The sequence below is a fragment of the Heptranchias perlo genome, chromosome 40 (assembly GCF_035084215.1).
Source record: "Heptranchias perlo isolate sHepPer1 chromosome 40, sHepPer1.hap1, whole genome shotgun sequence".
NCBI lineage: Eukaryota > Metazoa > Chordata > Chondrichthyes > Hexanchiformes > Hexanchidae > Heptranchias > Heptranchias perlo.
The window spans coordinates 7295935-7309706 of NC_090364.1; the positions used below are offsets into that span (position 1 = coordinate 7295935).

Below are 13772 nucleotides of genomic sequence, written 5' to 3' on the forward strand. Positions count from 1 at the left end.
TCTCCAGCCTTGCACCCTCTGCTCTTCCGACTCCAGCTTACTCTGCCCCTCTGCCTCACCATCGACATTAAGGATTTTAGCCATCACAGCCCTGCATTCTGGAACACTTTTCCTGAACTCCTCTTGCTGCAACTTCTAAAAGCCTCCATAAAATCCACATCTGCAACCATGCCTTTGATCACACCCCCGATCTTTCCCTATCCTGCTTGGTATCCATTTGTTCCCCATCGCCTATTTTGTAAAGCACTGTATAAATGCAAGCTATTGAAATTTGGAATGGAATGAAAACAAGCAAACATTAAGAATAAATTTATTTGTGATCTGAAAAGAAACTATACAAAAAGGAGTCCATTAAACACGTTATTCCTCTCAACCCTCAATACATTCACCTCTCTCGGTCCACATATTACATGTTCCAGTATTTCTATACAGCATTTGAAAAGAAAAAAATTCTACACCACTATACAACAGTTAAAAATCTACACAAATGATAATATTACATTTAATAAAAATCCATCTCATTGAATTCACAAAAAGGCCAGTCAGGGATAAGTAGAAGGGGGAACCGTTTCACTCCCGCTCTGAACATTAATTGTGTATGGCAGTATATTGCTTAGGGTGTCATTCTACTGCCACATGGCAGTAAGTGTTAAAATGTGGAACTCGTAACAATTGCAACAAACCGGTTTCTCATTCTAATAATCAAATGCAATAATTAGATTAACTAAAAAGCCAATACAATTTTACAGCATCATGATACCGATATATATTACGGTTTAAATACCTTTTGTGACAAATGAATAGAAAGGCATATTCTTTTTTTCCTCCTCTCCAAACACAACTCAAATGTTGAGGCAACTCGTATTCTTCTAAACCCACAAAAAATACAAACGGCCAGATCTCTTGGTCTGACCCGCCTGCAATTTTCGAAGAACATCGACTGACGTTAGACTGGCTGTGTTTGCCATTCTGATGGGAAGCAAGCTGCTGAAACTCCTTCAGCTCCCACCCAAAACATCTCAACCTGCTGGTCAGAGGCAGTACCACAGTAGAGAGGCTATAACAGGCCCTGGGATTCGGGAGGTCACAGTGCCTGTCAATACTCACAAAGAAATGACAGCCACTTGACTGAGGTACTGGAGGACGCCTACGCCCAGTGGAACTGCAGTCCACCAAGAAGTCAATGCCCACGGAAGCGAGATAATCGGTGAAGGGGAAAAAGAAAAAAAAGGTGGAATTCGGGCTGGTGCTTGGGAACTTTCCTGTCGAAGTGGAATATTTACTGAACTTTGCCAGTTTGGGAGACCTACTTTTCTGAGTAACGCGTTTAACGCCAGGATATCCTGAGTGAAATAGGACCCGTTGAGAGGGATGCTTCCTCCCCATTAGGCACAACAGACAATGGGATTATCTGTGGGAGAGAATGAGTGCAGAAGTTACCGAGCACAGTCTCCCAAGTGGACAGGGAGAAACTCAGAATCCAGTAACCTCTGACTGTAAACACATTCTCTGTCCCAGGATAAAGAAAGAACAAACTTGCATTTATATAGCACCTTTCATGATCTCAGGATGTCCCAAAGCACTTTACAGCCAATGAAGTACTTTTGAAGTGTAGTCACTGTTGAAATGTAGGAAATGCAGCAAGATCCCACTAACAGCAATGAGATAATGACCAGATAATCAATTTTAGTGATGTTGTTTTGAGGGATAAATATTGGCCAGGACACCAGGGAGAACTCCCCTGCTCTTCTTCGAATAGTGCCATGGGATCTTTTATGTCCACCCGAGGGGGCAAACAGGGCCTCAGCTTATCGTCTCATGCGAAAGACGGCACCTTCGACAGTGCAGCATTCAGTACGCCACTGGTCAGCCGGGATCATGTGGTACTTGAACTCACAACCTTCTGACTCAGGAGGTGAGCGTGATACCACTGAGCTACAGCTGACACTGTGGTAGAAAGTGGTGGGGTGGGAGGGGTGGGTAGGGGTTGTGTGACAAAGAGGGGAAATCAAAGCCATATTTGATTGCACCAAACTATATTAAAAACAAAGGCAACTACTGAAAGCTGCAGATTAAAAAGGAAGCAAGCAAAGGGACCAACCGAGACTGCAAAGAAAGCTTTACTCATTCAATGTGCTCAGGTCCACCCAATTGTCCTTCCCCAGCTTATTTCTCCCTCCCTGCAGCTTTGGATCCCAGTTATACCAACGCTTGCCACTGACCTGGTCTTGACTGGCGCTCCAGCTTTGAATGGAGCATCCGAAAATGTCTAAAATGAAAACAGGACCGATATTCTCATTATTTAAAAAAAAAAGGTTTTTTTTTCATACTTACTCGTGCGGCTACGATGTGGAGACATCCGTTATTGAGGCTTTCAAAGAACTCGCATCATCAGCAAAGCAGGCCTCAGAACTGAAAGCATGATCCCCACCCACTGCCAACATCTTGGCTCAAGGTGGCAACCCTAGTTACAACACTAAGAATTACACGATGGCTATTTGCAGATCTGCTGACAGAGAGGATTTAAAAGAAACCGAAAACAGACACGCCAGGTTGCCTTTTTTCAAACAAAAAAATCATTTACATTATTAAAAAAACCAAAACCTACAGTAAGCAGTTCAATGCATACTGAGCAGAAAACCAAACACACTGAAAGCAACCGTCAAACGACAGCAGAGGCTGCGGTCAGACTGGACCTGCTCCTTTAAAAGGGGGCTTCAAGTAGGAATCGGCTTGTCTGATGTGCCCCCTTCCCAATCCCCTCCTATTTTGTGAAAAATCTATTAACATATTTTTTTAAAAGCCCACAAACACAGACTCTACCAGTTCCCACCAGTGCCCCCCTCCACCACCGTTAAAGGAGAGCAAGCCAAATGGGAATTCCTTTGTAAGACAGGAAGTATCTAATGTCCCCTACTTAATTATTGGGTTTGTGTACGTCATGTCCACACCTTACGCAAAGAGAGGTCAAACTCGGGAAGCTTTTAGATAAGATCCATCAGAATTTCTTCCTCCAACAGACTTGTGCCTTGCTGCAGGCCACCCGGAGGGACTGGGCCCCGCGGACCTGGGTTCATCATCATCTGGCCTGCAAATTTAAAAATCACAAAAAATAAATACATTACAAACCACAGAACCAATCGGGAGCAAGTGCGAGTCTCCAACCCAAGCCTTGCGACCCCGAATCTGAAAAACTTAAAAAAAAAAGGTAGCTCCAGGTTAAAAACTTTTCAAACTCCAAGAGTTTCCACCGATGCGTTTTGATCCATGCACCACTCTAAAGCCATCGTCGTCTAAAAAGGGACTTACAAACCCCAGTCGGCCCCAATGAATGGCAATATCCCCAACTGATTCTTCTGGGTTCATGGGCATGTACTGAATCAAAGTCAGTAACATGTTACAGATGCGACCAACTAATTAGACACCAGTAAAACAGAAGATGACAAGTAGCAGTGATGCTCCACTGGATGGACGAGTCTCGGGCTCCCCTTTATGAAGCACTTTAGTCAGCACTGGCTTCTTTACCATGGCGGGCTTGGATTCCCAGATTAACCAATTTACTATTAAAGGAAGGTGTGGGAAAACATCATGGCCTATCCTCATCCTGTCCTCACTGGACATTCACAGCTTTCCAGCAAGAATCACAAGGTAAGGTGATCAGCAGTGGGAATTGCTGCAGATTTTCTCCCCCACCTCCCCGAGCTCAGAGGAGCTTTGCAGAGACCATATGGAGTGCCCCGACTATCACCCTGGGAGGGTGGCCCGAGATCAGCCAACGCACCACAGACTGGTGACTGAACCTGGGCTCATCTGGTCTGGATGGATCAGTTGAAGGTTGTCTTTGCCAACTGAGCCATTAGGGGAGCTAAAGAACGTTGAACTGCTCATCCGTCGGGGTGGTTGAATTGCGAGTCACTACTCAAGCCATGTTTTTCTTCAGCAGCCTGTGTTGCCTTTTCCGCGTTGTCTGCAATGCAGCTTAGTTAAAGAGATGCTCGCTAGTGACGATGCTTTCTTATTTCACACTCCACTTTTCCATGAAGTTATACATGTACACACACCCAGACATTAAGTAGAAGCCTACACGACTCTGGGAGAAGCTTTTGGTATGTGTTTGGTGCGGGGTGAGGAGAGTTGAGGATATGAAATTATGACTCTCCTTAGCCTTGCCACCACAGATTTTCAGCTTATGCAAATAGAAGTTGAGGGGGTCGTCAGGAACTACTACATTCATGTTTGGCTCAACTCTCTATCTAACCCTAGTGGTGTACTAATCAAGTGCATACACTACGTTAATGGGCAACTGCGATGGCAACATCCACCATCAAGAACCTGCAAACTGCAAATGGCCCGAATGTCTCATGGATGGCCTCGGCTCCCCGTGTGGAAGCTCCTGTTCTGCTCCTCTTCCTCTGGTGGCAAACCCCTCATTATTTCACGAGACGCTGCAAAAATAGAGAGATGTCCGTATTACAAGAAACCCACCTCAACAGTTCAGAACGTGAAAAAGCTCCGGCAAGACAAGGTGGGCGTCCCTGTCGATGGCTCTCGTGCGTGCTTCGAAAAAGAGAAGGAGGTTGACAACTCTCGTTCAGGAAAGCATCCACCACTTGATGTAGAAGGACCAAGGGACACAAAGTGCTCGTTAACTGCCTGGGCGGCAGGCAACAAAATTATGTTCAATACATTTATCCTCAATAGCAACTCCTCTTGGCTTCATGACAGAGGTGTCAATATTCCCACAGATCTGTGGGGGAGGGGGAAATAAAATAGTAAGCAGGTGCTTGAACTCTGACCTTTCCCCTGGAGTCGAATTGCCAGGTCACTCGTTTGCCACTGTCAGAGATGGCTACAGGCATTGCCCTGCCAGTTCGTGGACTGAGGGGGAAACGGGGGGGATGCTTAGAAAACATGTAGCGCTAAGCTTCTTGCTCTAATTCAAACTCCTTAGCGGTTTGCCCATGAAAACCAGAGGTCTGAAACACAGAATTGTGTTATTAACCATGCACCAGTTGCATTTAGCACATGTCTGGGAGGCCAACTCAACTTCAGAGAAAAGATTGCTGGAAGGCCAACCAATTGTACTCCAGAGATTTCACTCATTCTACTATGGAAGAGTGACAAAGCAGTTCTCAGAGAACATCATATCCAAAGTAAAATAAAGAAGCTACGGCTTTGCAGAAAACACAGGAGGAATCAATCATCAGAGTTTGTAGACAAATATAACTGCACATTGGAAGAAATACCGGTGATCAAGTGTGCTGGAGTCCCTCCTGACAGCAGAGAAAGCCTTACTCAATGCTGATAGCATGAGTATAGGGTAGACTGGACCACCATCTCCCAGCAAAATTGAAGCCCAGGGAATAAAAGGGGCAGTGCCAGCATGGATACGAAATTGGCTAAGTGACAGGAAACAGAGAGTAGTGGTGAACAGTTGTTTTTCAGACTGGAGGAAGGTATACAGTGGTGCTCCGCAGGGGTCAGTGCTAGGACCATTGCTTTTTTGATATATATTAATGACTTGGGTTTGTGTGTACAGGCCACAATTTCAAAATGTGCAGGTGACACAAAACTTGGAAGTGTAGTGAACAGTGAGGAGGATAGTAATAGACTTCAGGAGGACAGACAGGCTGGTGGAATGGGCGGACACATGGCAGATGAAATTTAATGCAGAGAAGTGCGAAGTGATACATTTTGACAAAAAGAACAAGGAGGCAATATAAGCCAAATGGTACAATTCTTAAGGGGGTGCAGGAACAGCGAGACCTGGGGGTATATGTGCTCAACTCTTTGAAGGTGGCAGGACAGGTTGAGAAAGTGGTTAAAAAAGTATATGGGATCCTGGGCTTCATAAGTAGAGGCAGAGAGTACAAAAGCAAGGAACTTGTGTTGAACCTTTATAAAACACTGGTTTGGCCACAACGGGAGTATTGTGTCCAATTCTGGGCACTGCACTTTAGGAAGGATGTGAAGGCCTTAGACAGGGTACAGAAAAGATTTACTTGAATGGTTCCAGGGGAGGGACTTTGGTTACATGAATAAACTGGAGAAGCTGGGGTTGTTCTCCTTAGAACAGGGAAACTTAAAAGGGAGATTTGACAGAAGTATTCAAAATCATGAAGTGTTTAGATAAAGTAAATAAAGAGAAACTGTTCCCATTGGCAGAAGGTTCGAGAACCAGAGGACACAGATTTAAGGTGATTGGCAAAAGAACCAAAGGCGACATGAGGAAAAAACTATTTTTTTTAAACACAGCGAGCAGTCATCATCTGGAATGTGCTGCCTGGAAGGGTGGTGGAAGCAGATTCAATCGTGGCTTTCAAAAAGGAATTGGATAAATACTTGAAGGGAAAAAAATTTGCAGGGCTACAGGGGCAAGAGCGGGGGAATGGGACGAACAGGACCGCTCTTACAAATGCCCTCCTTCTGTGCTGTAACCATTTGACGATTCTATGGTTTACATAGGCAAGCCAGCAGAGTGAGCATGGTTATAAGCTTTTGGGGGTGGGGGAAGGAGGGCTGGCTTCATCGGAGATTAAATGATCTCGCTCTGCTTTTTTTTTTATATACAGGTCACAGTTGAATTCTTCAAAAATAATGGTCTTAGTCTGATAGACTTTTCACTTTGTTTGGCTGACATGACAGGGAATGGATAAATGTCCCCATCTCCTTCGATGAAGTCCATCGGGCAATCAGCTCACCGTAAACGGATAAGGCCTTGGGCCCGGACATTTATCCACTGTACTTCTAGGACCAGGTTGTTTTCGTTTTCATAGAATTAGCTCTTGCTCTTCAGTATTATTTATTCAGACATCAGTTATTTCCCCCAATTGTTAAAAAGGGTAAGTGGCCCAATCTGGCATGCCACCTGCATCCAATTGTACCTATTAAATTCAAACTCTTAATATTTTAGCAAAAGATATGCCTGGACAAGCTGATTACCAAATTAGTTCATCAAGATCAAACAGGATTTTTTGATGCAAGCAATGCCAACAATGTCCAGTGGCTTCTTAACCATTTTTGATGCGGTATAGCCATGTGACAAGGTTTCATGTGTTGGCTCCACCGATAAGCCTAGCACGTAAAGCCACACCCGGTATAGTATTAAGCCATAGGGACCATGATGTTCAGGTTTAATTCCTGATCTGTGTTGAGTTAGCTGATCTCAGCCAGGGGCAATAGAATTGGTCTCAAATGTCCCTAAGGCCAAGAAGAAAAAAAAAATCAGGCAGAGTTCCCACTCCTGATTGTTATCCAGAGACTTTTTCTAGAAAACGTGTGTGTGGGTCAGATGAAAACACGATGGGGCTCAAAAGCAATGCCCCATTCAGTTGAATGGTTTATCAACACTCAGTGCCTTGTCTCACACAAGAATAACCACTTGAGTGACGTGCTCGATAGCTTGCAGAAACCTTTACAAGTTTGGGGCTCTCCAGGGAGACTTAGAAAGGGGTTCTCTCCTCTCGTTTGCACTGGTGGCTCTAGCTGGGTATGTCACTGCTAGCACCACACACATACAAGAAGTTACAGTCCAGAGATATTTTTGTGCAATACAGCTTCGTACTCTCCTGGGTAATAGTGGCTTGCAAAACAAAAAAGTGCAGCAACCTTTCATTTTCCCCTAGGAATTCACTCCCTTGTTTTAAACATCAGGGAGTGCACTTTATAAGGGCAATTACACTACTGCACTCCCTCAACCTGCCTAGAATCTGAAAATATCTTGCTCAGTGTGTAAAACCACCTTATGGTGTAGTATTAAGCCAGTGACCAGAAGTCTCAAGTTTGATTGCCAGTCTATGTTGAGTTAATTGATCTTGGTTAGCATGGATACATTTGCCTTTAGAACCATAGGGAGAGGAAGCAATTTTTTTTTAAAGCCAGGGCCCCTGTCATTATCCAGTGACCCCTGCTGGGAAGTGTGCGTGTGCATGCACGTTAGAAGGGGGCAGAATCGGGCTCAGGTGTGATGGGCCTCCATGATTGAGCAGCCTGTTGACACTCACTATCTAGGCTTAAATGGGAAGAATGGCCTCTTGGAAGACATACTTCAGAGCTACTGAACCATTACCCAAACAAGTGTCAGCACCATCAGAAGATAAAGGAAGAAAACTGAAAGGGTACAGGGTGGGGAGTAAGCCCCTTGAACTCTGTTCCACTGGATCTAATCTCTGTTGATGCAATCACTACTCAAAAAATATGGACACGCTCCCACAACTTAAAGGTTCCTGGGTTAACATCCTACCTGTTGCCATCAAGAAACATGACCAACTGATCAGATTGCTTAAGGGCAGCAGGCCATAAGTGAGGCTTAAATGCCTTTCATTCCTTAAACCTCGGAGTAGAAACACTATCTGACTGCTCTTTACTTTTGAAGTTTCACATTTGCCCAGTGCAGTGGAATTGATCCACACTCTGAAATGTGTCAATTGGGCGGTGATGGAAAAGGAACCTTCCACTCATGGGTAACGCAAGTCCACCATCTAAAAAAAAATGATCACAAGACTACAGACCAGTAAGTTTAACATTAGTTTTAGGGAAAGTTTGTGAAATGATTGAGAAAGAGAGAGCGAGCGAGTGAACTTGAACAATAATCAATGAGGATTCAGGAAAGTGACTTCACACTTAACAAACCTCTTGGAGTTTTGCCAAAATGCCACTGGTAGAGTGACCAGGAAAAATGCTGATGGGGTTATATATATGCTTTGGAACGCTCCACATTGGTGATTCATGACTAAGGTCGAGAGTTCTGAAACAGGAGGTAAAAATATGGAACTGCATCGATAGTTGGCTTAAAATAAGGAAACAAGGAGTATACGAACAGGAACTGTTCAGGCTGGAAAGAAACAGTTGGAGTGCCCCAGAGGTTGCCCTTGGGACTCTTACTATTTTTAATATCGATTGACGATCAAGGGTCTAGAAGCTTGGGAGATTTTTCATACACCACCAACATTGGAATCAGAGGCAGTACAACACAACAAAATTCAAAACTGAACCATTAGATTGCTGATGTAGTTCAATGTAGCAAGTGTAAAATAGTTTGTATGGGAACAATGAACCAAAAGAGGGAGCACGTGTTAAGTGGAACAGCACAGTGATCAAGAAAGAGAGAGCCAATGGTTATAATGGATAAATCTCTGAAATTCTCAGCCCAGTGCTTGGTCGAAATGAAAAAGGCAAATAAAGAGGAAAAAGATGTACCAGCAGATGATAAAATACAATCAAAACAGGTAGTATCGTCGTTGTACAAGGTGCTGGTCAGACCCCATTTGGAGTGTGGTGTGCAGTTCTGGTTACTTAAATGACGGGAGAGATTATTGTCCTTGAGGGGGTATAGAGGCCAACAACAAAAATGATTCCAGGTAACAGGAACTTAAGAGGCAAGGAAAGATTGTTTTTGACTCAAGTGAAGCTTTCAAGCTTACGAAGGGGATTGAGGAACTTGATCCAAGCAAACTGTTCATTGAGGTGAGGGGTTCAAATGCCGGGCGCGCAAATTAAAAATAAGAAAATTGAGTGTAAGAAATCAGGTGAAACTATTTCACCCAAAATGTGACAAGACATATGGAATAAGTTACCAGCAAATGGCAATGAAGCAGGTGCTATATATAATTTTAAGGGGCAATTATATACTTATGCAGAGAGAAGGGGTTGAGGGATATGGTGAGAAGGTGAGTGAGGGAGTTGATTCATCATAAAAGACAGGCTTGTTGGCCCAATGGCCTGCTCCCATTCAAAAAACTTCATAGATTTTTGTCCCCCCCATTAATAGCTTTCCTGGTCACCACAGTCTCACCAATTGGCATGTGGTATAGTATTAACCTGTACCTACTGCTATTCTCACCACCTCCACTAGTAACATCATGTTCATATATCATGATTTCATCACTGCAACCATATAGTTATCAATGGGTGCTAAAGAAGTTGTGAAGAAAATGGTGACATAATCTGCATGTTTCCAGAAGTTCTGCCATGTTGGACAGTCATTATATAAAAAATGAACGATTCACAGCCATCACAAATCTCTGCCAAATCAAATCCACTTGGTTGTCTTTTGACTCCCACCAGAGACCCTTATATGGGCCGATTAATAACCTTTTCTTCGCTGCTCTATGATTCTGATCACATGGTGCCAGACGTTAGCACGTATATCACATATGGATAAGTACTGTATTTATTATTCCAAAGGGCATTTGGGAGGCTCTTTTAATGGGCACGTCACATGTCAGCTATCGATTAGGTGCAGCAAAACCTATCTAGATTCAGATGCTCTGGATGATAACCCAATCTAAAATAATCATATGCTCTCTTTGGCTGAAGCAGGAATACTTTGTACAGGCGTAGACTCACTTACTGGTGAATAGCTGGCAAAAGACCTTCCCTGACGCCCTCCAGGAAGAGGGACGGAGTATTTCTCCCTGAGATGTTGGCGATTCCTTAGAACTTGGTTGCTGATTCGTGCCTACTATGACCATTGACTGAAAGCTCCTTCATTGCACTTTATGAATTACTGCTCCCTCTTATCACCAAGCCAATTCTACTCTGACACTCTTTAATTCTATGGCTCCCATGTAAGACAGTGTCCTGTAGAAAGGGACAAAAGCTTCTTTGTGTACTTATTTGGCTTTTTCTCTCAAATTTTCTCGAATGACATACTTTCCCAATGACAAATTGTACATTTAGGGTTGTCTTCAATGCCAAGAAAGTGACCGGTGTCATAACCTCCAACTGCATTCACCCAGATGTGTTCCGATCCTTTATGGCTTTAATGTTATGCATTCCCACCACCTGCCTGGGTCCTTGTGCACAATTTTCTTTCATCCATTTTCACCACTGTAGCCTGGTTTCCCTTTACCACATGACCCACCTGCCCATTAATGGTAGATGTCAGGACTTCGGAGTTTCTTACCTTGTAACGGTGGGCGCTGTGCCATCTGGTTGCCCCATGGTTGCCCAGGACCTGGGTGCATTAGCTGTTGCCCTTGCATCTGGAGCTGCTGTCCTTGAGGGTGATGGGGCATCTGCTGACCCATAGACTGATGGGACATCATCTGTGAGGCTTGCTGCTGGATATGGTGCATGGGTTGCTGAGGCTGAGGAACTCCACTCTGAGACTAGGAGAAAAAGCACAGAATTTAAACAGAAATTTCTGAATTAAAACAAACCGGGCAAATCAAATATTCACATCTCAGTCACAGGGCAGTTTGGAAACTTTTTTGGCTTACAGAATACACACGTGTATCATCCTTAGCCCTTAAGTATGTAGGAATTGATTTTTTTTTAAAAAAGAAACTATAATCTCATTACATTTCTGGTTTATTCTACGATTAGGAATTTGGAGAAGTAACTGTGATCATGAACATTTTCTAATTTGATTTTACAACAATGTAAATGGACAGAAAAATAAAGTTTTGGTGAGGTTATTGGGGCATTGGAAAGTTCCTTCAGAATTCTCACTAAGCTGATGTTATGAGGAACCTTGAAATGTTCCATCTTAAATAGCCACATGTAACTGCTTGTTACTTTTCAAGTTCAAAACCGCTTTCTCCAAGTAAATGTGGCAGCAGTAGCTGTGACTCAATTAAGGCAATTCATAGTGAGTCCAATTCCATTCACTGCCCGGTACCACAATGAGCTGGCCTTTCCATATCTCAAAACGTCCTTATGCGGAAGTATTCTGGATGGCATTTCAAGTCTTTGGTCTGGCCACTGTACATCAGACGTTGGGCCATTGTTTCTCCTGTTCTGGGAAGCAGGACAGAATCTTCCGTACAAAACAGGTGGCCTATCTCCTTGGATTGCCCGGGGTAGCACCACCATCACCCCTCAGACAGTAAAGGGGTGATACCGTGATCCCACGCTCACAGCCTGGAGCCCACGGAGAACGGGTCAGAGAATTGGGGCTATAATGTTGTAGCCCAAACCTTGACCACCGCCCCACCCCTCAGAGTGTGGCATTACCATTCAATGCCCACAATGATGTCCCACTGTCTTGAATTCTGGCAAACCTGGGTCTGGAAGCCTAGGCAACTTGAGTCATATTTGCATTTCTCTTCTTTTTTGCTGGTTTGTTCAGTTTATATTTATAGGTCAGGAGATTTGGAAGGGGCTGCTCCGAGCACTGTTACCCCATTTGTAGAGAAATCCTACATCAGAACCCCAAGATCTGATATAAGGCAGGGACTGTACTATCAGGCAAGATGGTGTTAATTCGATGTGCCTGCTATATGCAGTGGACAGTAAAACCAAAAAAAGGTAAGTAACCAACATATTTTTAGAACTGCCACATATAGTGCACTATAAGTGCCGACCGGAATGCAGATGATTGGGTAATTCCCCTATCAATCACGCCTGGAACTGGAATTGGTTCAACACAATTTTTACATAATTTAATTCACTCACTGCATTTTGCTCTAGAAATAGACTTGCTGTACAGAGGAGACTGCTGTAGTTTTGGTCATAAGTTCAGAGACTCTGCTGTAGTTTGAGTTTGCCATAGTAAATTGACTCAGTTTGCTATAGTTTGTGAGTAAATGAAAACCACAAGTCCCTCCCCACCCCCAACCCATTGGCTGACAGTGGTGTCAATATTCAGTCCGTTAAAAAAAACAGGAAATCTCACTTAGCAACTGTCTCTCCTAATTGTTAGCAGAATCTCAACAAGATAATCACACTTTATCAAGGTGTGAACAGCTGATTGGAAACCCAACTTTGGGTGTTATCAACAGAGCCTTTTAAAATCAGTAAATACAGGGTAAGCATTTATTGAACTGTCTAAAACAGTCGGTGCACTTAATACTTTATAAGTGGGGCCTTTGCAATTGACTCCTACGGTAATGGCAAATAGTTAGCATCATTTGGCCGATATAGATGGTTGCTCGTGATAAGTTTGGACGGTGTAAGTAGTGGAGACTGTATCAGCAATTTGAGATATACGGGAATTAACAGGAATATGGATTCAATCCTTATACGTGGCCCCATGGCATGCACCTATTCAAACCACAAAGGCAAATAACTTGGGCTCTCCTACTCTCAGCTCAGCTCAGCAACAGTTGCCAACACTTGGGCCACTTCTCCACCTTTTAGCAACTCAAACCCCGCTGCTCTTAATGATAGTGAAACTAACAATATGACAAAATCTTATCGTGACAATCAACGTTCCACCATAAAAAGGGTTCCCACAGTATAATTAACAGTTGAAAAAAAAGACGCAAAAATGCTTTTCGAAAGGAAATATTTGCAGTTGCGATTCCACTCACTGTCTGCTGGCTGAGTAGCAGGCTGCGAAGCTGCGGGTTAGCACCAGGGTTAGGCGGTCGGAGCAGGGGTCCTGTCTGCTGTGGGGCCTGAGGCTGATTCGGAGATGGGCCGCCTGATTGTTGCTGCTGTGTCGCAGCCTGGGCTTGCTGTTGCACTCTGAGCTGCATCTGCTGCTGCTGTTAGTGGGAGACAGGAGGGGGGGGGGAAAAAATTAAAAAATAATGTAAATCAAAAGGGTAATGGGGCTGTGCCAGATTTTGATAAAGCGAACAATTAGAAATATGAATCATTTAAAAGGTTGCCCCGTAGCTGCAGCGGGACAGCATGTGACATTGCTAACCCCAGTCCTTGGCTAGGCTGCTACATGGAGCAGTGCATTGTACTGTAGTGTTCTACTCAGGCAGGGATGATGATACCGAAAGGTTGGTCAGATAATTCTTGCATCGCTTGTCTGCTGACTGCAAAGCAGCGTTATTGTATTGGTGGTCTTGACAAATCCCTGATCCAGACCATCC

General features: G+C 43.9%; 1 protein-coding gene across 3 annotated transcripts in view; it reads right to left on the reverse strand.

Moving 5' to 3' along the window:
• Nucleotides 1–294: 294 nt before the first annotated feature.
• The window catches only part of med25 (mediator complex subunit 25), a 42827-nt gene continuing 29349 nt past the window's right edge, over nt 295–13772 (reverse strand). For 2 of the 3 annotated variants that reach the window (XM_067974504.1, XM_067974503.1), the window contains exons 18-20: nt 13257–13433; nt 10907–11111; nt 295–3088 (exon numbers count right to left, since the gene is read on the reverse strand). In XM_067974504.1, the coding sequence (XP_067830605.1) occupies nt 2985–3088; nt 10907–11111; nt 13257–13433 (486 nt within the window). In that variant the 3' untranslated portion in view covers nt 295–2984. The remainder of the gene's footprint in view (nt 3089–10906; nt 11112–13256; nt 13434–13772) is intronic. The other variant, XM_067974505.1, reaches the window with a different exon arrangement.